General features: G+C 44.2%; 1 protein-coding gene across 1 annotated transcript in view; it reads left to right on the top strand.

Annotated features, from left to right (window-relative positions):
- The first annotated feature begins 778 nt into the window (after positions 1-778).
- Positions 779-26,401, top strand: part of LOC308379479 (protein MTSS 1-like) — a 31,978-nt gene continuing 6,355 nt past the window's right edge. Inside the window, exons 1-9 of the mRNA XM_080856632.1 lie at positions 779-1,339; positions 3,032-3,093; positions 5,309-5,382; positions 19,638-19,722; positions 20,486-20,577; positions 20,913-20,987; positions 24,966-25,123; positions 25,745-25,852; positions 26,272-26,369. Of these exons, the coding sequence (XP_080712758.1) occupies positions 1,268-1,339; positions 3,032-3,093; positions 5,309-5,382; positions 19,638-19,722; positions 20,486-20,577; positions 20,913-20,987; positions 24,966-25,123; positions 25,745-25,852; positions 26,272-26,369 (824 nt within the window). The 5' untranslated portion in view covers positions 779-1,267. The remainder of the gene's footprint in view (positions 1,340-3,031; positions 3,094-5,308; positions 5,383-19,637; positions 19,723-20,485; positions 20,578-20,912; positions 20,988-24,965; positions 25,124-25,744; positions 25,853-26,271; positions 26,370-26,401) is intronic.

The raw sequence follows: 26,401 nt of genomic DNA, 5'->3' as shown, positions 1-26,401 counted from the left end.
GCAACACAGGTGTGGCTTAGGGACAACTCTGTGAATGTCATTGAGTGGTCCAGCCAGGGCCCTGGCTTGAACCCAATTGAACATCTCTGGAGAGACCTGACAGAGCTTGAGAGGATCTGCAGGGAAGAATGGCAGAGAATCCCCAAATCCAGGTGCACAAAGCTTGTCGTATCATACCCAAGAAGACTTCTGTAATCACTGCTTAAGGTGCTTCAAGTACTAAGTAAAGGGTCTGACTACTTATGTCAATGTGATATTTCAGTTTTTTCTTTTCAATAAATCTTTGAGTGTAGACTGATGAGGGGGAAAATGAACAAATAACAATAAAAACAATAAGGCTGCAACATTACACAATGTGAAAAGAGAGAAGGGGTCTGAATACTTTCTGAATGGTTGTATTTCACTAAAGGTTTTCTTATTTAATCTGTCACACAGAGTGAATGGTATCATAGCCTGCTGTATATTGAATAGTTATATGACGTTAAACGTTATAACGTTAAACAAAAATAGTAAAATCTGTTGATGCATAGTCCAGATAAACAAACAAAACGTTTATTTTTATTTTTTATTTAGTGCATATTAGTGCAAGCTGAAGTGCCTACCATAACCACCAGAGGCTATCATTCACAACTTTGGAAGCAAGTCATCCCTCCACCCCTCCCCCAAATCTTGAGAGGGGCGGGGTGACGACAGAGGCGCGCTCTTGGGCTTTACGGACGCGCAAACACAACTGTGCTCACAACTCTGGAGCCACTGTCGCTGGTTCTATGGCATTACACTCAGCAAAAAGGAGTTTCATTTGACTTCGTGCTATGGATATTATTTTACCCCGTCGGAGTCATAGTGTTACGTTTTCAGACTGGGAATACAATCCACGCCAACTGTTTTGTATGTAAACGTTAGCAGATTTTCGGGGGCTGTGCATCAGTCATGGAATGCGTGCCATTGTGGGGAAGTGGGGTTTTAAATCTCGCCATCCACTCTTTGCATCCCCCAATTTTTGTTCGCTAGCTAGTTATAACACCCTTAGTTAGCGAAAGTCAGGGCACTACCGTGACAGACAGAATAAGAGTTATATTTTCGTATTCTTTCGAATAAAAGCAGTACGCGACCCCATACATCAAAATATTTGGATTGGAGCGAGCAATTTCTTTTGATCTGAGAACCAGCTAATGTAAGCACCTCTACGCGAGCAAACCAACCAAGCAATAAGTCGTTGGCTAGCCAGGGAGTTCGAAAGGCATACCTGACCAGGTTGTTTGTAAAAATGGAGGCTGTTATTGAAAAAGAATGCAGTGCACTTGGAGGGCTTTTTCAAACCATAATCGGTGACATGAAGGTAAAGTCAATTCTAACTGCTATTTTATTGGACTTTACTTATTCAGTCATAAACTATCCTTTTGGTCGATTTTGGTGTTAGAACTCTATTTCTATGTTGGGTTAAGGTAACGTTTGTGGTGGGGTTACGCAGGCAAACTAATGCTGGTATAGAAACCTTTGAACTAACATCGCTAAATAACACGTGCCTTTCCTAATTAAGATGTTTACCTCTAGCTAGGTATGAAGATCTGACGATGCAAAATGAGCGGCATCAGCTAAAGTCCAGTATTCGAATAGGTTGATGACTGGGTCGCTGCAACGTAATTGGGGCTAATAAAGTTATTTGCCATCTGTGTGATTTACCTTTAAGTGACTTGCGTCATGGTAATGTCATAAGTCACACACAAAAAAAAATCCTAACTTTTTTGCAACTATCAGTCTGACGCATCTCCTCGACACAGGGCAGCACCTGACAGTTGCTCAACAGTAACAAGAAAAAAAACAAAAAACTTCCTACAATCTTTTGGCTGTAACTGACCTGCTCTTTCGGAATGTTGTTTTTGCCACCTAGGTCAACTAATGGATATTCTGCATTGCCAACTTTTTGAATTTCAACTGTTGGGTGGATACTTACAATGAAAAACTGACCACAGTTAATGGTGTCAAATCAAATCCTCAATGTCTGTTATCTCATTCTGTTAGTGCCGTCCGGCCCTACAGCTCTCTTGAAGGTCCCATGAGTTTGATTTCTGCTTTGCCATTACGGATATGTAGTGATAGTGTTTCTCCACCACTGCACTCTTTCAGAGGGGTGCTCTGGTCTTATTTTTTGCCAAGTGGTAAATTGTAATAATACATCTGTAGAGCTGGCAGAACTAGGCTAGAGAGAATATGCTGAACACCATTAACGTTCTTGAACACTGCAAGCAAACATATGCAGTATTGAATATTGTACAGGGAAACATAGACCAGTATGTGCCTCGTGAATTCAGTCTTCAAAAACATAGTGCTTAATTTGTTTCTGTTGGAGTTGAGGAGCATTTATGGTTCGCCCATTCCAGCCAGTTGGAATTATGTTGAATGTCATCTGGAATAACAAAGGTGGTGCATGCACCAGCAACTCTCTCTCTCTCTCTCTCTCTCTCTCTCTCTCTCTCTCTCTCTCTCTCTCTCTCTCTCTCAGGTATTCAGACATAGACACACACACACGCATACACACAAACTTGGCCTACTTACTTACACACACTCACATATTTTCAGTCAGAATCCCCCCCCCCCCCTTCTAGACATGGGTATAGAATTGCATGTCAGAGTGACATTTTGAGAGTGATGGCAACAAATCAATGCCAGACATCTCAAGCTGATTTCTGCACCCCAATCGTATAATGGCTTGCTATAGCAGCAAAGAATTTTGGAATGTGAAATATCTCATTAGCGCTAATTATGACCCCTTAGGGCAACCCACAAGGGTCAAGATGTGTTGCTTAAAGAGACTCTCACCCTGACCCATATAGGCTGGTATGGCAGTATAGTGTGCCCTGTTACACTGAAATGTTGAGTGACCGCCCTATCTGTCTGCAGTCTTAACCCAGGTATCTGACACAAACTTTGAGCTCAGCCTAGTTTCAGTGCTTTTATACTTTTGTGCTTGAGCTCTTTTTTTTAAAGTTTTTGAGATGTCTTGTTCTTTGTTTTTTTTTTTCCCCTACAGAGCAGTTATCCGATCTGGGAGGATTTTATTAGCAAAGCTTCAAAGTTGCAGTCCCAGCTAAGGTGAGTTGTATTTGTCTGATCATCAGGATTGCTCAAATCTACTGCCTTTGCAGAGTTGTTAGTTGTGATGAGGTGATGACAAGTAACGAGACGGAGCATGTCCACATCAAATACTGGTCCCAAGGACAGTGCAGAAGACCGTGAAGGGATCTTGCTTCAGTGTGGTGTTTTTTTTTTCTCTTTGCATTTGTGTCAAGGTGGAGAACACATAGACAGAGCGCAGTCCTGCCTGCTGGTCACAAAGCAAAAGGAAGTGCCCAGTATGAGAAAGCAGAAGTGGCAGGAGGGTCCCCATGGTTCCCCATGTGTTAGTTCTGCCACCATCACCTTGCAGGCCATAAATCTGCCACTTCATTGCATCAGAAGGCATTGACGTTCGAGTTGTTTCGGTTTCAGTTGTGTTGTGTTGTCTGGGAGCGTGTCTGGCATTTCCTCGAATGTTCATTGTTGGTGTGCTGTAAGGTGTTATTACAGAGAGATGAAGTGTTTTTTAAACACCACGTGCAATCCAGGACAGGGTGTCTGGGCGGTTGAAAGCATATTGGTGTCTGATACTCCGCTTCTGGAACATTCTGTGAGGGCGGAACGGCATAGAGCTTGAAATGGTGGCTCAGAGCCTTCCAAATGAAGCCCGGAGGCAAAAGCTCTGTAATTTAGTCTGTGCAACAGAACTACAAAGCTCCATAATTACTGTTTTTTTTTGGTCATCTCTGCTTCTTTTCCTGTGGCGTAACCTCAGCTCTCTGGTCCACTCTGAACTATGTGCTTGACATTAGAATCAAATCAGTAGATTTGTAAACTAAATATTTTCTTAGGCAGGCCTGATGGACTTTTCCCTCTAGAGCAGTTTGGCCCACCCACAATACTGCATCTCATGTTGGAATTAGACACATGCCCGATGCCTTAGACAAGAATAGGACCCAGTTTATGTTCATCCTATGTCAACACTGTGTAGCCATGGAACGTGTGTGTGTGTGTGTGTGTGTGTGTGTGTGTGTGTGTGTTGGAGAGGGGCGGAAGTGAAAGTTATTTGAGTAGTCTTAGTTCACACACGTTTCACGCTGTTGTTTTCAACCCATCCTTTGACCTGATTAACCATCCTGCAGCTGAAGCCAGAGGCTCTATCTCCTCCTAAAATAGAAAAGAATTAGGAGATCCTCATTTCCTTCGTCCCAGGGAGGAGGAGGAGGGTTTTATTCTGAGAGAGAGAGTATTTTTATCACCCTGCGAAGAAAGAGCCGCTCCCATGTTACCTCTTTTGCTTTGCTTTGCTGTGCTGTGTTGTATTGCTGTCTGTTTCAGGAGCTGGGCTCAGCTAAGACTCACGTAACCCCTGTCAGATTGTGGATGATGTTGAACTCTGAAAATGGTCGGTGAGGTTTACAACCAACTCGCCTAATTGTGCCACAGCATGTGGTTGGCAGACCTAAACTAGTGGGCTACACTGCGTTTGCAGTATTTGGTTCACAACGTGCCCAATGGAAAGCACGTGCAGTCCAGTCGTGCACATGACCTTACTGTTTTGATCAGACAGTGCTGGAGCCTGCACTAGCCCTCTCGCCCCTTGGCTGCAGCTTCTCTTTCTCGGTCCTTCCCTCTCTCCCCTCGCTCGCTCGCTCGTGGCAGGCAGTGGAAACCCTGAAACACATGATCAGATTTCACAGTTGTCTGCCCCCGTCAGACATTCCAAACATTGAGGAGAAATCACTATGCCGAGTACTTTTTTTTTTTTTTCTCCCTTCTTCTCCCTCTTTTTTTCCATCATGGTGGGGTTGAGAATTTGACTCGTGATGGAAAGTGAGTTACTTATCACTTACTGTACACCTTAAAGCCATCATATCAGGTGTTATAGAGAGGGTATGATGGATAGAGACAGACAAACCCCATGTTGTTTGTTCTAGTCAGGATAAAGGCAAGCAGTGCATTGTGGTCGATTTAGGGAGTCATGTTCCTGTTCGCGCTAATGCATATTTCGCTCTGTGTTCTTGTTTCACCCACCCTTTTGACTGTCCTCCTAAGAAATGCTGCTTTTCTTTACAAGCTTTCTACTCTAAACCTTCACAAAAGTTAAGAGCTATATCATCTTGGCTGAGCAGACCTGTAAGCGTAAGCCTCTATTTGATCTTGGCTGTCAAAGCCTCACTGCTGTGGTGGGAAAGTGGATAAGCCCAACCTGTGACACCTGTGCTGTGCCTCTGCTTGTCTGTTTCTCCAGAACCACGGTGGTGGCCACCGCAGCGTTCCTCGATGCCTTCCAAAAAGTGGCCGACCTGGCGACGAGCTCTCGAGGTAAGTGGTTACAGACATGATTGGGCAAGCTGGAGAGGTGTCGGGGGCAGACCTCCAACAGTTCAGCTTATATTTATTACAAAAAAGGACTCCTTTCACCTACACCTACACGCTTTGTCAAATGATATGATCCGTCAAATGATGTATGTCAAATGCCGTACATTTTGTTTATCCATGTGATTAGCCCAATATCTCAAGTGTATTCAGGGGTCAGTGAGGATGTGACAGTTCAAATGTCTCTGAAGAGGTCGTAGCTCCTCTGCCTGTATGGCTGTGTATCATGCTGGTGCTCTATTTGCCATTTTTATTGTTTTTTTTTTCATAACTCACACACTTTCATTCGCTCCTCTCACTTGTGTTCTTCGTTGGAATTGATTGTTCAGTTACATGCTTAATCATACTGCAGACATGAATCATTCAACTATAACAGGCACACTTTAGACAGCAGTGTGGACATTTGGTAATGTGCGGTTTAACACATGATGCTATCAGTATAGCTGGTCACTTTTATATTTTGTATCCACACCACTCGTATAAAAATAGACACACACACACACACACACACACACACACACACACACACACACACTCACACACACTCACACACTCTCACTCCCCCACTCCCTCCCAGCCTGCCTCACGAGTGCCTAAAAATAGGCAAGGCTCAGAGAGACATGCACATTCATCAAGCAAGACAGGAGATGGATTGGGAAGGGTAGAGGGTCCTTTAGCTTTTACATCCAGTGATGTGTGTGTGTGTGTGTGTGTGTGTGTGTGTGTGTGTGTGTGTGTGTGTGTGTGTGTGTGTGTGTGTGCCTGTTTGTGAGCGACGTACCAGTTCTGGAATTTTCTGCTGACTCACTTGCAGAGACTCATGCAGGTAGCTGGCAGTGATGGTGCAGCTAGCTGTCTCCCCCTCTTTCTCTCTCACACACACACACACACACACACACAGTATCCCCACAGAGCATCCCCACAGAGCCAGAGTTTTACACACTTTTACTTTGCCATATGATTCCTTGAACCCCTTTCTGGCCTGCCTCTCGATGCAACAGTGTGTAGGTTTGAGCCTTCTGAAGATACACTTTTGTAATTAGCTATTAGCAAGCAAATTCCTTTTGATGTCACATGTGTGACATACTGACACACACATTTGCCTTTCCCAGTAGCTTCCTTGGCTTTTCACCCTGTAGTTTTGTGGTTGTGGCCATGAAACCTCACTAAAATGTCAGAACACCTTTCGTCACACCATAACCAAATATGTGGCCAAAATACATCCGTTGACAAGCCAGCTTTAATCAGTGCCAACCTCCATAGAACCAACTGTTGTTTGGTTGGAGTTTGTCAGGCCATGACCTTGGGTTAGTCAGAGTTTTAGACTTAAACTCTCCATTCTGTCCCTTTAAATAGCACTTTAACTGAGCCCAAGTCCTTTGCGGTTTTGTGTGTAATCCCCTAGATTTATACAGTACAATATATGCTGTAAGATAAATACACCAGCATCCCAGCATGTTATGCCCATAGTCCCTGTGTGTTGGGGCTTGTGTGTTTGACGTGTTATAACATGTTTAGCTGGTTTAGCAGAGAACAGAGCAGTTGACAGTACTCCCAGTGTTTCCACTTGTTCATGATGTCCTTCTTTCACCATGTCAATGTTTTGCGTCGGGCTTGTGGGTGTGGAACTGTCTTCATTACAGTGTTTAGTTTTTTCCCCAATTTGTTTTGTTGACATGCTTCTGCTATGCATCAGCAACTTAGCTAACAACATACTTACCTGTGAAAAACTGATGAATGACTCTTTCAAATTCAAACAGCGAACAACAATATTTTTGTTTTTCAAACAAATCTGGTTACAAGGTACTGGACTTTTTTGTACACATAAAGGGTTACACATGAAAAACAACCCTCTCTGTGTTTGTTCCCTTTTTGTGGGGTCTGTTGTTTGTTGACTAGTGAGACAGGTGACTTCTAGCTAGCTTTGTTCGTCTTCCAACAATTGTCTGTTATCTTTACTTGATAGTAAAATTGCGATAGGGAAATGGAAGTCACGATACACATGATACACACATTACCGTGTGTCAGGAGACACAGGTTCACCAGTTCACTGTTCAGCTTCAGCTCTGCTGCTCCTCTCAGACAGTCCTAAAATTGTGTAGCCTTGAGCTTGACTTTGTTGTTGTTTTTGTGTCATTGGTCACACTGTATAAGCATTGCTGCTGGTAAACAGGAATGGTAAGCACGGGAAAGTATTACAAGCTCGAAATTTCCTGTTGGCTGCTACCAAAAGTACTCTATTCAGGAAAACCCCAGCTTTTCCATAGTATATAGGGCACATATACCACTTGTATACAACAACATTAACAGACAAACACACACACACACACACACACACACACACACACACACACACACACACACACACACACACACACACACCATATGGAAGCAACCAGTGGCTGTCTTCCTGTTTAAGTCATGATTTTCCATTGAGATAGAAGTCTTATAATCTGATGTCTCCCCGCGTGCCCACAAGGGTTCTGATAACTGTAATGGCAAACATGTGCTTTAAGCAGAATTATGTCTGTGTGTGTGTTTTTTTGTGTGTGCATGCGTACGCTGTTTGTGTATTCTCACTGACTTTCCCAAACTATTTGCAGAACAACAGGGTGCCTGTTTTGGACTTTATTAATTCTGGCTTAGTATCAAGTCATATCAATTTGATTGTATATCCATCTCCTGAATTGGTCAGTCCTCCTTAAGTTGTTTACTTGAAGTGTACACCCGTTGTTTTATGGCCTCTGTTAGCTTAATATTTAATGTCAGTGCAGCTATTTGAAATGTGGATGCACAATTATCTACAGGCGTCCCTTTGATGGAGAGCAAGGTCCAAACTAGAAATTCAAGTATAGCAGTATTTAAATGTAAACCAATAAAAGTGAAAGCAGGTTTATGTGACCAACCAAACCAAACCATATCCCACCCTTGGCATACTATTTTCTGTGTTCACCAGGGCGTGTGCGTGAGCATGTATGTAGGCACGAGCCTTTGTGGAGGTTACCCTTTGGTCTTAATCATATAGCACAGCTGCAAACCTACTCAGGCTGGTGGCCTCCTGTCTGTGTCAGACGCCTGCTGTTTTAGCCATCTCCTCCTGCCCTGTGCTGGAGCCTCTGCAGGGGTCTGGGCCTCTGTGATCCCCTCACCCCATCACACTGCCAGAAGGGGGGGGGAGCAGACATGCGAGCACATATGCACACAGGCCCACGTGCAGACACCAACACTTCCCGGCTGAGAGAAATCACTGCACCTTAGGACAAATATTTATCCACAGGCTCCTCAGCTGTCCTCATAATAACTGCCCTCCCCCCCCCCATACACCTCACACGTTGGCGCTGTAGCTGACATCAGTGATGCCGTTTCAGCTCTGCCCACTCCGCTAGCAACCTCCTGGGGTGTCGGCGGTCTCCATAGAAACCGCCTGTCTCGTATGAGGCAACCGGAGAAAGGGAAGTGATCTAGTTCTGCAGGTTTGGACTGATCCCCCCCCCCCCACAATACAGCTGTGCCGTGCCATCTCTGAAACGAGAGCTGGAGTTATGAGGTTATTAGAGCAGGATTATAATAAGCTGTACAGCTGTGGCATCAGTGGGCATGTGCCGACGGCACCCCACTGTCTGCTGAGGAGCAGGAGGACGACGAGGAGGAAGGGCCTCGCAGCTGACATGCCCACCCACTGGCCTGATTATAGTAGTGATGGTAAACGTAATGACTATTGCAAGTCATTTGTGCACACCATATAAAAAGGTGCCACTTAGAACGCTTAAAGGATTTTCAAAGCGTGTGTCTCCTGTGGAGCTATTAGCCAGAAGTGTGCTTTGCAAGAACCTATCATCAAAGGGTAATTGGGAGAATTTTTGAAGAGGGCTGTTGCAACTCTTTAGGGAGAGCAGCAATAAATAAAGTAGAGCAGGGAGGGAGGACGAAGGGAAATAAGAGAACGTGTGCTGGAGTCGCATGCAGAGTGAGGTCCTAGCTTTTGTTGACATAAGTCAATATGTAAATATTTAGTGATGTGCACACTGGGTGTACAGCTGGGTACTTTTCCACCATTTTTTTTTATAGCGCTGCCCTTTGCCAGGTGTCGTATAGATGGGGAAGCCTGAACAATACTCATTTGAAATACAAAAAAAAATTAGCTTTGTGTCTGGTAGAGGATAAACATTGAATTTTGCTGTTATTGATAAAACACCAAACTATGAAAAGCACCAACCCCACCTAGTAGTTTAACCATCCCTGCTGCACAATTCAAAAGATATGACAAACATGTTCTTTACCTTTCAAAGGTTACTTTTATAACCTGCTATGAAATAGTTGTAATAGTCATGTCACTCTTGGACATTCTCAAACACACAGACAAGAAGGTTTCTGTTGGGAGGAATTTCCCTCCTCACCGGAGTCTGGTTGTGACGCACTGATCAGATGGCTTGTCACCTACTGAAAGGCTTGATAATGGAGCGATATAGTTTCTCGCCCGTCACACTCACGCAGTTCTTTTGCGCTCAAACGTACACAAGCCGCGTCATACCCTCGATCACGTAACTGCTGAGATGAGCCGAGAAACGAGTTTGACTTTTCCATCTCCTCCATCTAAACTGTGGTTCTCCATGTGCTCATGAAGAGCGGGCACCGAGTCGTGCCCTTTGTTATTCAAATCAGTTATTCACGCTGGATGTGCAAATGACTGGGATCTTTGCACTTATGATGACCTCCCCAACACGTGATAAGACAGGTAGACTTGCAGACTTTGCACCGTCTGAGTCACCGTCTCCTAGACACTGAATTAACTGTCAAGAACAAACTACACACCCTAAGCGATCCATAGTTGGAATGCTGTATACTTTGTTTTTGTTTAAAATCGGCGGAATGAGATTGCTGTTCTTCATGGGTAGGGCTCGAAAAGTCATAGTATCAAAAAAAAATCAAAGATTGTGAAAGACATTGTGTTGCAATGTTTACTCCATCTGACTAAGAGTTGTGTCTGTTTAAACACGTCTATCTTTTGTTTATTTTTGCCGTAGGCTAAGACACACCTCTCATGTTAGGCTCATCACAGTAGTGACTCAAATACTATTGCATTTTGTTATGTTCAAGATGTCATCACGACAGGATATCATTTTACTCTTTCATCATAGGTACGGTACGGCTGGTCATGATAAAACATTTCCCAACTTCGTATCAAAGTTTGTTGCAACTTGAACCTAGAGTCAGACCCTCAGTTAGGCACTGATAGATTGGGAATTTCAACGGGATACTGTGTGCAGTAGTTATGAATACATTTTGTGATGTTTTTGAGGGTGTGTTTGTTCTGTGTGTACATGGCTACAGGTTAGTTTAGGTGCACAGGGCGGCTCAAATCAGACCTACATACCCTGATGTAGTTCTTTCCTTTCTGTGTTGCACAAACATTAGACTGTGTGCCGATTTACCAACTTATTTTGTTTGCTTGCCCTCTCATCAGTGTTTGCCCATAGCTTTCCAAGTCTCTTCCCGTCCTGCTCCCATGTCTCTGACTGGTCTTTTATCAGTAGAGTTTTCACAGGCCTCTTGACTGGAAACCGCATGACTTGTTTACTGCCATTAATTATTAAATTAGAGTTTGCTGATTTGATCACACAGTTAGGGCCAGTCTTCGACATCGCTCTCTTCAAAACCTCAATCTGAATCGCAGAGTGTGTGTGTCTAAGACCTGCTCTATACTATGCTGGTCGCTTTGCATGTGGTGTGACATGTACACAAGCATGCTATCTCATGAAAGCGACACGCAACAGACACACATGCTTCATTTGGCCTTAGTGGAAGTCATGTGCTGGTAAAGAGGCCTTTCAGCTTCTTGTTTTTCTTTTAAAGCTTTGCTCCATTTTTCCCATAGATACCAATGGTGCTCAGATCATATTTTCCTTGAATGGATAATGTATCCCCGTGGCTTGCTGAATGGCCCTGTGTGCATGTCTGTGTAAATGCTCTGGCTTTATTATGGGCCATTGTGAGCCAGGCGAGGGGCCATCTTGGGCCTGCATAGGCTACTGTACAGCCCCAACAGTGGGGGCCTTTGTGAGGTTCCCTTGACGTTCTCCAACATGAGGCCATGCACCCCTGTTCGGGCCAGCGCATGGTGCCCATCTGCTACGGTGGTTAACGAGTGAAGATGAAGTCATGGCTTGGAGATGAGGCCCGGGCCAGAGGGTCTTGTGGTCTCTGGGTTCACACTGGCATGATCGCCTGCCTGGATGAGGCCCTGCCCCTGCCCCTGACCAACACTGGCTCTGGCTCCAGATCCCTCTGGAATCTTGGAATAGAACAGGGAGGGCTCATCTAGGAATGGAGCACTCAAACATACCAGCACTACCAGCTATTAAGAAACTGAGGACGTGTGTGTCTGTGTGTGTGTGACGGCTGTTAAAAGGACTTAAAAGCATCAGTTGAAAAACAATAATGCTTAAAAAAGGATTATCTTCACATGCTTTCATTTGGCCCATTTAGCTCTTGATGTCGTTCTTTTTTCCCACTTTGATTTTTGCCCTTGAAATCAGGAGCCATGTCCTCTTCTGTGAGTAATCTGAATGAGCCTCTTGAGACTGAGGGAGAAGAGGGCTTGAGTTTTCCCCTCCGATTATCCAGGGTCAAGACTAATCCACATGTTGGGGGGGGGGGGGGGGGAGAAGCTATTGCATCCCAATTCTGTCCGGCTGTCATCCTGTGAGAGAATATGGGGCAGATTTAAGATCTGGGTCAAGTCGACTTTGTACTAATCAGCCTACTAAATCTGGAGTGAAACAACAAGAGAATAGTCAGTAGAAGTGTTGTATTTAGTACACTTACATTTGTACACTTAATGGACTACAAATTGTGATTATGTGTGGCTCTGGTTTTCTTGACAAAAGCTTCAACAAGGGACTTGCATGGTGTTTGTTTTACAATTTCACACACATGCCATTAGCATTAACTGAAGTGACTTTTTAAGGTTGAAAGGTCACAAGAGACAGAGGTGTTTCACCACATTACTACAAAGAAGACAGAAACCCTTGTGTCTTGATAGTCAAAGTTTAGAGTTCATCTGGGACACTTTACAGGCCTACTGAAACGTTTTTTTTGCTCTCCTTAACCAATCAGCCCTGGTCTTACAAACTAATTCATTTGTCAGACTAGAGCTGCAGATTCATAAGATGTTTGTCTTATTGGAGATTTGAGGGATTTAAGGGCTTGTAGACATCCCCTGATGGTTAGTGATTATTCAGCATAATTAGATGTTATCACATTGTTTACTGACATGCTCTTGGTGTGGGGTTCTCACTTGGTCCACCGGTTCTAAAAGGAAACTGGTTCTAATTGAATAAATGTCAGGTGACTGATATAATCAGTTCTGCTGTTGGTGGCACACACTGATTGTAGTCAGTGAATGTTGATAAAGCCGCTTGCAATGAGTGAACACAGAACCTGGCAGTCAGGGAGGTTATGCTAGCAATTTGCTGAAGCACTGTTGAGAAATGTAACATCATTGCACAGAGTTGCACAAATCTAACTGCTATGTTTACAGTCTTGGCCTTACGTCCGCTGTGTACGAGCAGCTTCTGAAAAGAGTAAGGCCTTGGCCCCTCGTTTGGCCATACTTTGCTATTCCTTGTCCTCGGGTTGTGTTTGGCTTCATTTATTCGTGTTTTAATGAGTGTACAAGCTGTGAACTGACAAGAATGTCATAACAAGGCTAACGTGAGCTGTGACACATTTTCTGGCAAAAAGCCCACAGAGGGGAGTCGATCACTGTTCATTTAATCGACAGTGGGAAACGAGCTGCTCTAACATACTTGGCTGTGACCTGAAGCCACTCTGCCCACTGCCCCCGCCAACGTAAGGACTCCCTGGGTCCTAATTGAGCCAGGGAAAACTGGAGCTGGCATGTTAGTGAGTGTTTCTCATTGGGTTTAATTAAGATAATGAGTCATTAGAGAACGGCTCGGGTGGTCTGGATTGCCAGGCAAGCCAAAACATTTAGCTGACCATTGAGCTGAAGACATGAAAAGCCTCTCTTTTTTTTGCCCTTCTTGTTTTGCCAACAATGCATGTTGCGTGTTGGTGATGTTTTGAGAATACTAGCCTAACACTGATGTGTCTAGTACAGTGGTTCTCAACCTTTTTTCAGTTTTGTACCCCCTGTGAAATATTTTTTCAGCCAAGTACCCCCTAACCAGCGCAAAGCATTTTTGATTGAAAAAAAAAAAATTTATACACAGCTCTATGCCATCATTGTCTGATTTATTAAACTGTCAGCACTGAAGATTGAACATTGAATATTGTTGCATTGAACTGAGTGCGTTTGCAATTACATTTTAGTAAGAAACTTGTGCTTGTGCTTCGCTGAAAATCTTTGTCAGTCTTGGTGGCAAGGAGGCAACTGCTGTGATCAAGCTCTTCTCCGGGCACAGTCTGTTTCTCTGCTTTGTTTTGATCAGTCATTGCAGGGAAGGAGGCCTAACATAAATATGTGGAGGCAAAGGGTAGTAGCTGCTCCAAAGCTTTCTCTCCCAGGTCAGGGTGCTCCTGCTTCACACACATCCAAAACTGTGTGAGTGTGGATGTGGCAAACTTCATCTGGAGCCCACGGTCAGATGACACTTCCATGAGTGTTTCCTGATTAGTGACAGAGCTTCCACATGCTTCGGACAAGAAAAATGGGTTTTTCACCCAATCCAGCTGTGTAGATTTCTCCTCCATGTCAGGAACGTAGGAAATTCAAAAAATTAAAATGTTGAATCCATTTGGTCTAATGTCCCACGATGACCAACTGGACTGGAGCTCTGTCCACATCCTCGCTAGAGAGAAAATCACCCATCTGAGGAAAGCAGGTGAAATCCCCCTGTGCAGAGGCTCTTCTCCACAGCTCTGCTTTCTTCGGGAAGCCTCCCACCTTGTCATACAGGTTTAAAAAGCTGGTGTCCTTTCCCTGCAGACATATTCAGTTCGTTCAGTTTGCTGAATATATCTGCCAGATAGCACATATTTGCAAGCCAGTCTGTGTGGCATTGAGGGATCTGTGCTCAATCAGAAAGGTCTGTACTTCAGATCGTAATTTTAACAGCCGTTTGAGTATTCTCCCTCGAGAGAGCCAACGCACTTCTGTGTGCAGCAGCAGTTGTGTGTGTTCAGCTCCCATGTTTTCGCGAAAAAAATCGCGCTTATTATACAGTTACTTGCCAAAACGATAGAAGACATTCCTCCAGGATACCTCTTTTGAATGAGTTTGTTGCCATTTCGTGATTTCCGCTAAGAAAAAAATAGTTCTGAACGCAAATGCTGAGCAATCCACCTTCTGACTTCAAGTTTCAATGACCTTCCGTTACGTTAACTAACCGGACTACTTGCGGAATGATATGCAATGTGAATTAGAAGCAAAAAACCCGTTGCCATGCAATGACAGCGGTGATAAACTTTACGCAGCAGTGAATATCAAGGAATTACAAACCTGCGAACGCAGACATTTAACCCACATATGGCCCATACAAATCAACGTACATTTTGGAACATTCTGAAGAGCCGTATAATAAGTATTTTTAAATGATTTTTGGATGGAGGCTTATTTTAAATATATATTTTTTTTAATCTCACGTACCCCCTGGACTACCTTCACGTACCCCCAGGGGTACGCGTACCCCCGGTTGAGAACCACTGGTCTAGTACACTACATGAGAAGAGTTGTTGTGCTCTACGTGTCTTAACTCAGTAACCATCTCTCATGACCTCCTTGCCCTTAGCATTTTAGTGTTGTGTTATTGTGGTTTTATTATGGTTTTATTGGTGTAGAAGTACACCTGCACCTGAATCTGATGCTAACTTTAATCTATAACATTTTAACTGAGGCTGTGTTTCCATAAAAGCTCTGAGGATATGTGGTTTCTACTTATTCAATCTCGTATTTTTATGAAAAATCTCCAGTCTTTCGGTCATGGTTTTAGGACGAACATGCCTTTCTTCTACAAATTATATGATTTGGAGACGGATTTCATATGGAACAGATCTGTATGGGAGCCAGTTTTGTCTGTTTTATGCCCCTGATTGTAATAGGTCTGTATCAGCTCTCTTGGGAACCTGCCAGTTCAGGAGAAAAGAGAGACGTGCGTGTCGGTCATGTATCCCAGCAGTGGACCTTTTGAGACCTCTTCATTTGGATAACAAAAGACAGGAAGCATGAGTAAGTGCTGATCTAAGATAGCAAAACTGACTGGAGACCCCTGCCCCTCCACACTTTGACCAGCCTCTTATTGTGCAAGAGGAACCAAAAGGTCAAGTATAAGAAATAAAAGTAATGTAAGGCAGGCAAGCAAAGCTGAAGCCCCATTTACATGAAGCCTAGATTCACTGAATAGGGTTCATTTTTCACACGAATCAAATCTTTTAATTTCGTAAAGACGGAGCCTGGTAACGAGAGATTTGCATAAAAACGGAGCCACCAGATTGTGTTGAACTGGCTGTAGTGCATACCCCACGCCTGTGGGTGGCGCTTTAGCGCTGATACATACAACTGAAAAAAACGTGAAAAACGTAGAAGAAAATACTAAACAGCACACGGTAAAGGAGCACAGCACACGGATAAACACATTACACAAGACATTCAAGCTCCAATTAGCAACATTACATTATGTTGGTTAATAAAATCAGTGGTCAGACTAAAGGTTATGCGAAATTGAATTATATTAATAATAATTCATATAATTATATTATATTAATATAATTATATTTCTATTGATAATAAAGAGTTTGGAACAGTACAAGATGACATGTCTGTCATCCCATTTCCCATGAGGCTTTGCTCCGACCATTCTACATTAATATATGAAGGAAAAAAGCGAATTAAATCGTTGGCCAATTTATATTTGTGGTCATGAAAGTTATGTAACGTCTGAATAAAAAGAATTAGATCAAGATAGGAGGCTAAACTAAATTCAGTAGGCTGGATTAATGAGAGTGAATTCGAAACCCACCACAAGTGAGATGTAAACGTAGAACAAGTGTGTTATATATTGGTTGGAGATGGCGAAGCGATCACGTGGGGCAATGACGTCATCAGGTTGCGTGAATCCGTGCAGACGAACACCAGCCCCCGTACCGATTCAAATCTACTCACTTTCTACCCCCGATTCGGATCGTTGCGGATACCGTGTGCGGATAGAGAGTGTTCATCGAAATGATAGGGCTATCTGTATTCTGAACTTTACGGACGCAGACAAACTAGACTTCGTCTGTGCATGGCCTGAGATGAAACTAATTTAATGAAAGGGGGGGAGGGTCTGCCTAATGACTGTAAAAGGTTAAAATTTGCCTGGTAACAATTCCTTAGTTTGGAGCAAGAACTATGTGTTATAGTCTTGCAAAATAGGGAAGAGTACAAGAGCACAAAGACAAGAGTACATTTAAGTATTCGATGAGCGATGAAAAAAGCTATGAGTCATTAGTCTTAAGACTTTAAACATGAAGTTTAAGGAGAAATAGAATGTTGTCTTGGTACTGTAATTGGCGTATGCTAGGTCTTGAACAGGCCAGCTGAAGTCCATCTGCTCTTAGTTTGTTGTGGTCGTGTCCTGGACTACAGGCGCAGCGTCACGGTGTTTGCAGGCACGCACCAAATGCAGCTCAGGTGCGGAGAGGCTTGCCGTGTTTAACCAGAGCCAGCAGTCCCTGCCCACGCTGTTGGAGGAACCCCAAAGCCGTGTGGAAGCAGTAGCTGGTCTCAGAGGCACCGCATGGGCAGGGTCCCTGGGCCTAGGGGGACGCATTGGCTCCTGCCTGCAGAGCTGCAACTGAAGGTCCTAATCTGTGAAATCAGTGTGTGTTCGTGGCAGGAACCCCTGGCTCTGTTCCTGTATTTATCAGCGTAATGGGCGGCTGGCCGCTGCACTGCACGGGGCCTTATCGGGGTTGGGGTGGGGTGGGGTATGTTGGGGGAGGGGGTGTTATGGAGAACATCTGCGCCACGCTCGTGGGTGGGGGTGGGGTGGAGGTGATCTCCTGACCTACAGTTAGCCCTTCTGAAAGGACACGGCCAGGTGCGCTTTTAAGTAGGGCTTATCTTGCTCACAAACCCAGCAGATTTGTTCAATTGGGCGTCCAGTGGTCTCATTGAGGAAGAATGTCTGTAGATTTGTTGTGTTGAACGGGCTGTGCTGTAACCTTAAAGATAAGTTGTCGTGACTACTGTTTTGGAACACTGCTATACCACAATAGAAGCAGTGGTTGCCAAATTATATTTCAAGAGCACCATGATTGGTCAGTTGGAAGTCAGTTTTAAGTGGATTTTCTGTGTACCTTAGGATCACTAGCTTTAGTGTGATGGAATGCTTAAGTAATGAAAACATGATTACAGTATATTTTTAAGGCCATTATATGGTGCTGTACTGTCCAACAATACAAATTAGGTGTCCAATACTGGAATTTGACTTATAGTAATTAGAACATTTCTAAGTATGCCACCATGAAATTTAACAGGGGAAAACGTTTTTACTGAAGCAAGCTCTGCACTGTTGTTTGTGCATGCATGCTCTTTGTTTCTGCTCTCATAAGATGCTCTGCGATGAGGACAAATATGTCCGCTCGTAAGAGACTCTGGCCCACGCCTCATTGCTCCCGTGTGCGTAAGTCAGTTTCATTTCGCCCTCCATAAGGCATTTGTGATGGAAGCTGATAGACATGACCAGAGATGGTTATCCTCCCAGACAGACTGCACTCCCGATGAATGGCATTAGTGTGGATTTGATGAAAGGGGTGTTTGCCTTCACCCAGCGTAATCCTCTACGCAATTAAAACAGGAAAAGCTGCTTTATTTATGGTATGTTCCCCCAGAGCTATTGAGGAAAGTGTGTGAGACGGGGAGTGTGAGTCTGTGGTGTTTCTGCTACTGTGCGCTCACAAATGAGAGGCCTGCAGCAGCAGCGGCAGTGGCGACTCCTGAAAAGTAGTATTTATATCTGAGGAGTGGCGCGCAAAGAGTCACAAACAAGTGAAATGTCAGGAGAGCGAGAGCGGCAGCCCTTCACTCGGGCTGGAACAGTCGCTGTTCTGTGTGTATTGTAATGGGCCCTGGAGGAGCGGAAACAAAAGTAAGACTATCTGAGCGCCCGGAGAGGCCCTCTGTGGGAGGGAGGGAGACTGTATGAAGGCAGCCCGTCTGAATAGAGGACTGTGGGCTCATGTACAAAGAACACAACTGACTAATTGACCCAAGACGGAAGGCATTCATGAAGTTTGCCAGCCCAGCCCAACCCAGCCCATCCCATCCCCCTCTTGCCCGCCCTTTTTCTGTTTGGACATTATTCCTTTTCTTTCTTTTTTTAGGTTGAAGAGAATAAAATGTCAAAGAAACTAGCTTTTCAACTCCTGGAAGAGAAAATCATGTTAACTCACTTGGTTTTACACATTCAGGTCAGCTAATTGGGCCAGAGCCTCAGAAGCAAGGCTTTGTGTGTGTGTGTGTGTGTGTGTGTGTGTGTGTGTGTGTGTGTGTGTGTGTGTGTGTGTGTGTGTGTGTGTGTGTGTGTGTGTGTGTGTGTGTGTGTGTGTGTGTGTGTGTGTGTGTGTGTGTGTGTGTGTGTGTGTGTGTGTGTGTGTGTGTGTGTGTGTGTGTGTGTGTGTGTGTGTGATGTTAAGCTCTTCTGCAGTCAAGTGAAGGTGCCTCCCAGAGGCCATGTGGAGTAGCTTTTCCAGACGTGTTGACTCGAACATGTTTGTCCAGCACACAGCAGCTCCCCTCGCCTGTGGAAACTTGGGCTAAAGCTACGTGGAACTTCCAGGAGGCGCCCAAACCCACTTGCTCTCCCATCTCCTACTGTTTCCATCCAGCCTCACCTCCCTGTGACTCTCCTTGCATTGAGATGACAGACATCACTCTCATGTATTCATTATATTCAGCTTTTGTACCTCTACCGTGTAAGCTGACCCTCAGCTGCCTTAAAAGCGCTTTAAACTGAGGAAGTGATATCTATTGTGGCTATGAACATCCCCCCTGTTCATCTCCATTTGGGAACGGCATGAGTGAGGCAGGCAACAGTCTTTAGGAATGGTTGGTAAGCGAGTAAAGTATCGAGTGGGACTCGCTCCGTGAAACTTTGTTAACGATAGTGTTGTTTCCCATGTTTGTGTTCTAGAAATATAGAATGCAGCAATGGCGGTTTATTTGTGTGATACTAATGCTGTCTGGTTTGTGTTTGCAGGGGGCACCAAAGACATCGGCTCAGCTCTGACCAGGATGTGTATGAGGCACAGGAGCATCGAGGCCAGGCTGCGGCAGCTCTCAATGTAACATATTCCAATTCTACCACCATCACCATGTCAATGATACTCTCAATCACCTCACCTGTCTTTTATAGTACCATAATCTGAATGACTCTGTTATCATTTGAAACGTTGAAAACGATGTAACAGAGAGCACAGAGACCAGAGCTGTGCTCTTGTGAGGAATCCCACTAAGGGCTCAATAGGAGTGAAAATTAGAGTGAGGACCCTGTCTCGGACTGTCAGTAGGCCCTGCTGATTTTTCCGCATCTTCCCGACGTCCTTCGCACTGTCTTACAAGCAGCACACATGAGTGTAATTTGAGAACGGTAGTTTGGAGGGAGCGCACCCTGCATCTGGGGCGCCCTTACTGTAAATCAGAGGCCTGTGGTTGAGCTGTTGAAGAATAGAGAGAGAGAGAGAGAGGGAGAATGAAGGAGTGAAATAAAAGTCTGCAGACACAGATGCTATTTTAGCTTCATTCCTGCAGTGGAGTCACACAGTGCCCTGGGACAGCCAGGCAGTTGGACAGCCACAGGCCGGCTCAGTGCCAAACACCACAACTTCAGTGGCGTGGTTATCAGTGAGGCACTAGACCTCTCCATTTCAGAATGCATTCAAGGTAAAATCACCTCTTCTTTTTCCCCACCACTTCCTCGTGGAGTGGGGGGGTCATGTTTGTGTCGGCCCAGAAGCCGTGCCTGTAGCTCAGGCTGTGAGTCCTCTTCTCAGGAAGCATGGTTATATGGTGAAGGGCTCAAACGTCTCTTGTCTTGTTCACTCGCAGGGCTTTCGTAGACTGCCTCGTCAACCCACTGCAGGACCAGGTTGAGGACTGGAAGAAAGGGGCCAACACTCTGGATAAGGACCATGCTAAAGGTGGGACGCCCTTTCCAGGCCATTTGTCTGTTCTTTTGTCTAATGGGCAAATGTGTCTGATTGACAATAAAAAAGATAAAAATGTCACTGTATATGGAATATATGGATATGGAAACGAGTGTTGCCTATTAGGGTTTCATATTAAAACATGAAACGATCCCCCAATGCCAGAGCCCATATGTCAGGACAAGGATTACACATGATTTATATTTAGTGTGAGAGCCCATGTAATCTCTCTTGGTTTAAAAGACCATCCCCCATCTTAGTTTTTATGTTGAGATTGACCTTCTATTCATTCCATAATTTTGAGAGACTGTTGTGTGTGCATCCTACAGAGTATAAGAAGGCCAGACAAGAGATCAAGAAGAAGTCTTCTGACACCCTGAAGCTGCAGAAGAAGGCAAAGAAAGGTAGAGGAAACAAAGAGGTCACCCCTGCACACACACACACACACCCAAGTCATGTCAGTTATCTTCATTTAAGGCAAACAGATGGCAGCAAACAAACGCCCCCGGCTGTTTGCCCAATAGAGACACCCAGTGACCATGAGACACTTAAAACAGATGTGTTGTAGGTCAGCCGGTTCATTGAGTAAGGGAAGGACAGACAGACAGACAGACAGACAGACAGACAGACAGACAGACAGACAGACAGACAGACAGACAGACAGACAGACAGACAGACAGACAGACAGACAGACAGACAGACAGACAGACAGACAGACAGACAGACAGACAGACAGACAGACACTATAATGTGTTTACTTAGCTCGTAAGAAATCTCAAAAGGGAACGCTTTACCGTTGACGTTTGCTATTTGTTTTGTGCCCGAGTAAGACAGCAATTTAAAGGAAAAATATTGTGACTGTAACATCCAGCAAACGCTCTCGCAGCAGTTGTCAGTGAAGTTAATCAAAAAATCTCTGCAACATTTACTCTGCAGCAGAGAAGTTGGTTTGAAGATATTTGTAATGATATTCCCCCTGACACGAAGTTCACAATGTTCTATTAACCTTCATTGAGTAAGTATAGAAAGGGCTTTATATATTCTAGACACACAAGCCAAACTTTCATCCAAATATACAGTCTACTACAGATATTGGTTCTTCATTCAATGTATCTGCCTGTTTGGAAATAAAAGCTACCAATCCTCAAAATCATTTGGTATATGCGCCACCTTTGGGTATTTGATAGCATGGGTGTATAGGCACCAGGTCCATGAGTGAGTGTAGACTGAGTGTATAGGCACCAGGTCCATGAGTGAGTGTAGACTGAGTGTATAGGCACCAGGACCATGAGTGAGTGTAGACTGAGTGTATAGGCACCAGGTCCATGAGTGAGTGTAGACTGAGTGTATAGGCACCAGGACCATGAGTGAGTGTAGACTGAGTGTATAGGCACCAGGACCATGAGTGAGTGTAGACTGAGTGTATAGGCACCAGGTCCATGAGCGAGTGTAGACTGAGTGTATAGGCACCAGAACCATGAGTGAGTGTAGACTGAGTGTATAGGCACCAGGACCATGAGTGAGTGGTCTGTTGTGTGCAGTACTGTATGTAGGTTGGGGGGCACGAGGAAGAGGGAACAGAGGAAATGACAAGACATGGAGAGTCCAGCTGGAGGTTGAACTCTGCCAGTACAGGTTCAGCCAAAGACGACTAAAGGGGTCTTTAACTAGAGTGCACGAGCAACCAGCAGGATGCATAGCTGTAATGCTTTGGCCGAAGCCTTTCAGGGAGCAGGATCGAGGTTGTTACCATGGAAATGGTCAACATGGTAATAGATATCACTAAACAAACACACTAATCAATGAATCACTACAATGTGTATTGCTAGGGAGTCACACCTGTGTGTGTATATATATATATATATATAGTATAAGTTCTATTCTAATAACATTTAGGCTTGTTTGTCTGGGAAACTCACCTACTAAGAGGATGGTGACTCAGGCATCTGACCTCGTTGTTTTCCTCTTTTACACTCATACTCTCCCTTTTCCCGGCCAGTGCTGTTTCCAGCTGATACCCTTGGTAAGTCCCTACCCTCTCACCTATTGCCTCCCCCTCCTCACCCCCTCACTCCACATCTCCTCCCTCTGTGCATCTGTGGAGTTGATCAGATTTTACATGCAGTGATCCAAGTCTGTGCTCTCGACATGGATCCTTCTTATGGCTAGATGTGTGTGTGCACGCACGACTCGGTGACTCAAAGCTGAAATCAAATCATGTAAAAATTCAATCCTTGGAGGAGTGAGTACATTTTCAGTTAGTCACTGTGGGCTCGATAATCTGTTTTTTCGTCCGCAAGTAAGAACATAAGGACATAAAACTCCTGTCTGAAATATTTTGTTAAACATTATTTTTAAGAAACTCACTTTGTGATTATGGTGAAGCACCCTCAAGGTTTGTCTACTCTGAGAGAGGGAAGAATATTTATATAAGCTCTATGCTTGTAACTGTAATTGAATAAATAAACCGCCCACTAAAGCTCCGGAAGCAATGACTACGGAAAAATCTTACTTAACTATGGAGGTAGATTTTAAGTAATTTAAGTTTACTTAATTTTAAGTAAGTATTTGTGTCCTCCTGCAGTGTTCCCGTTATCAGATGTGTGTACACAAACCTTGCAGCCCTGTTTGTGGTGTTCTGCATGTCTGCATATGAGCGCTCTGTCCCCCGGTCATGAACACTCACTCATTATGTGTCCACGTCTGTCAATGGGCATGTACCAATGCTGTGGCACTAGCTTTTGGAAATGCATGGTGGACCCCGTATTCGCTAGTATTTCAATGTTTTGGTTTGGGTCGGAACAAAGAGATTCACATCTTGTTGTCATTTCCCCTGTGTATATGATTGGAACTATGTGTAACCGCAGTGCTGTTCGAGGATATATCTGTTAATCATTATGTTGGTAGGATAAATCATTAAGTTTATAGACAGATTCAATGAGTCATTCATTCTTAGTCAATGTTTAGCCACCCTGTGATTGTCATGATATGATATGAGCATCATCTTTTTCTCTATCCTCTCATCGAAATGTTGTGGTGGAAGTGATGACTATTTATGATTCTGCCACAACAAAAAAATGATAATAGCCACACAATGAATGGCAACTGACCTATGCAACACACATGTTCTGTCTGTGGTTTCAAACAAGGAAACGGCAATCTAGACGCATTTAATGAAAGGACACAGACATAACAGCAGCTCTGGTTTAGTTTAACAGTAACCCAAACTGTCATTTTATGTGGGGAACTCCAAGTGATTGGAACCACAAGAGCAATTGAGAACATGTGCTGGATGTCATATTTTTCGCCATACTCAAGCTATTGTGGATGGAGACATTCCATGTGCATTCCATGGCCAGAGAGGAATACCGCATCAGTGTTTCTCACTGACAAAAAAACAAAGCAAAAAAATTGTCTGAGTCTGTGCCACCTACCAAGCTGCCTTCCTGGGAATGACAAGTTTTAATTGCATGTTTGTGCACTTCAAAGCCATATTTGCCTCCGAGTATGCGTCTGGAGGCCAGGGGTCAGGAGCTGGTTTTGACGTTGTTTGCACTCCCCAGTCCTGTCATGCTCCATCTCCTCGGACCGCCCCCCCCCCCCCCCAGAAGAGAAGGGGAAACAAACTTAAAACTCGATTATTTACTTTTCTCTGATCTCGCCAGCGTGCTTGTGAAAGCCTTGGGTGGATCTATAAGAACTCTTGATTCAAGATGTGGGTCAGCTTTTGTGTAAACTGATTAATTGTACTTCACGCACTTAACACACAGTCAGCCACTTTACTCCAGTTCTCTGCCTAAACCTCGGCCATAACTTCAGGCTTAACTTATGGCCACATACAGAGTGCAGAGAAGCTTTAAACATATTCCTAGAAGCATGCAGAAGGCCGCCATTGCCAGTTCATCCAAACATGGTCCTGTTCAAGGTCGACAGAGAGAGTGTTTATATTTTGACCGTGCCCTTGGGAGGTGTAGTGGGCACTTGGGTGCATGCCAGTAATCATGGCAACTGTGAGCCCAGGGTGAAGTAATGTACCATGCAATCGGAAAGTACACTCTTGTAAATTAGGGGGAAAAAACTCGTTGCAACTTTGGTTTTTGATAGCTGTTTAAAGCCAGCATGTTTTTATGTCATTGGTTTTTCCCCAGCTCTCTCACCTAAAATCTAGTCTTCCGTGAAGAGAAGGAGTACTTGAGTCTTTTTTTAATGAGTGTTGCCTGATTTGAAGTTTTCTGCCCTTCCATTTAAGAACATAGTGAGCATAATACACCCATCCTGTGTTTCTACTGTGGCACACGGCCACATGGATGTGTAACCATGGTTTTATCTGTGTGTGTGTGTGTGTGTGTGTGTCTGTGTGTGTCTGTGTGTGAATGTGGCAGGCCGTGGTGACATCCAGCCTCAGCTGGACTCTGCCATGCAGGACGTGAGTGATAAGTACCTGCTTCTGGAGGAGACGGAGAAGCAGGCGGTGAGGAAGGCTCTGATTGAGGAGAGAGCACGCTTCTGTGCCTTTGTGTCCATGCTGAGGCCTGTAGTGGTAAGACATGCAGCACAGACCTGCACGCATGCATAACACATGCTTAACATCACTAAGCCGAAATATCAAACCCATCAAACGTGCTAACTCGTAGTGGTAATCAGTTAGACCCTACATTAGTTACAACCGAGTAGCACTGTAGACCTTTTAGCAGATGTATTAGCAAGCTATGTGCGAGCCGCAGTTAATGTGATGACAAAAAGGAAGAACTGGGACTTGCAATCCAGCAACAACAATGGGTTGTGCCTCAAGAGCTTTGCATTGACACTGCAGTTGAATCCAAAAATATCAAGAATGGGTAAATCATTTTAAAACTTAAAATTAGGGTGTAAGCCTTTCTCCACAGAGAAGATTGGGCTCTTTTCCTTATATGGTTGGGAAAGAGGTTGCTGCATATTTCACCAAGACCAGTTTGCTTCCAGTGTAGTTCTGGTCTCTGCCCATTAGTGCCACTCCCATCCCAAACCAGTGCCTGTGGAAAGATACTAGACCATAAGGACCTAGTGAAAATGATGGGATGGCAGTATCACACAGGCTCATATTCCTTGTTCATACATTAAACAACCTTTTTTTCTTTTGAAGTCAGATTGTGAAGAATGGTGTTGTGATTGTGTGTTTTAGGATGAGGAGGTCTCCATGCTGGGAGAGATCACTCACCTGCAGACTATATCAGATGACCTGAAGTCCTTGACTATCGACCCGCATAAGTTGCCCCCTGCCAGTGAGCAGGTAAGTGAACTCTAGACCCGTGCCATCTCAAGCAGCAGTGAAAACAGAAGGTTAGATAGATGGATTGCCAGGTCCTGGCAAAATTACAAAAACAATTGTATTTTTTTTTGTATAATACACAACACATACACAGCCACAATAGTTATTGTACAGACGTTTGAAACCGAGGTATTGAATAAACTAAGTGCGTTGTTGTGCAAAAACCCATATTGTCTGGCTCACTGAGCTAATTCCACATGTTTTTGAGGTATTTGTTTAGAAGATTATTTTCCAAAAATGGCACCAAACTGAACAAATAACTCAAAAGACTAGTCACCATTAGAGCATGTCACATACATTATGTTTTGGAATGCTTTTAAAGTAAGCAGGAGAACCAGTTTTTGTCATGACTGACATCTGCTCCCCGCCCCCACCTACAGGTCATCCATGATTTAAAAGGCTCTGACTACAACTGGACCTACCAGACGCCCCCATCCTCACCTAGCAACGCTGTCTCCAGGAAGTCCAGCATGTGCAGGTACTTACACAGAATGCCTTGCTTCATATACT

The sequence above is a fragment of the Sprattus sprattus genome (assembly GCF_963457725.1).
Source record: "Sprattus sprattus genome assembly, chromosome: 18".
Lineage (NCBI taxonomy): Eukaryota > Metazoa > Chordata > Actinopteri > Clupeiformes > Clupeidae > Sprattus > Sprattus sprattus.
Note: the sequence above shows the minus strand (reverse complement) of the source record. Positions and strands in the feature narration are given on the sequence as shown.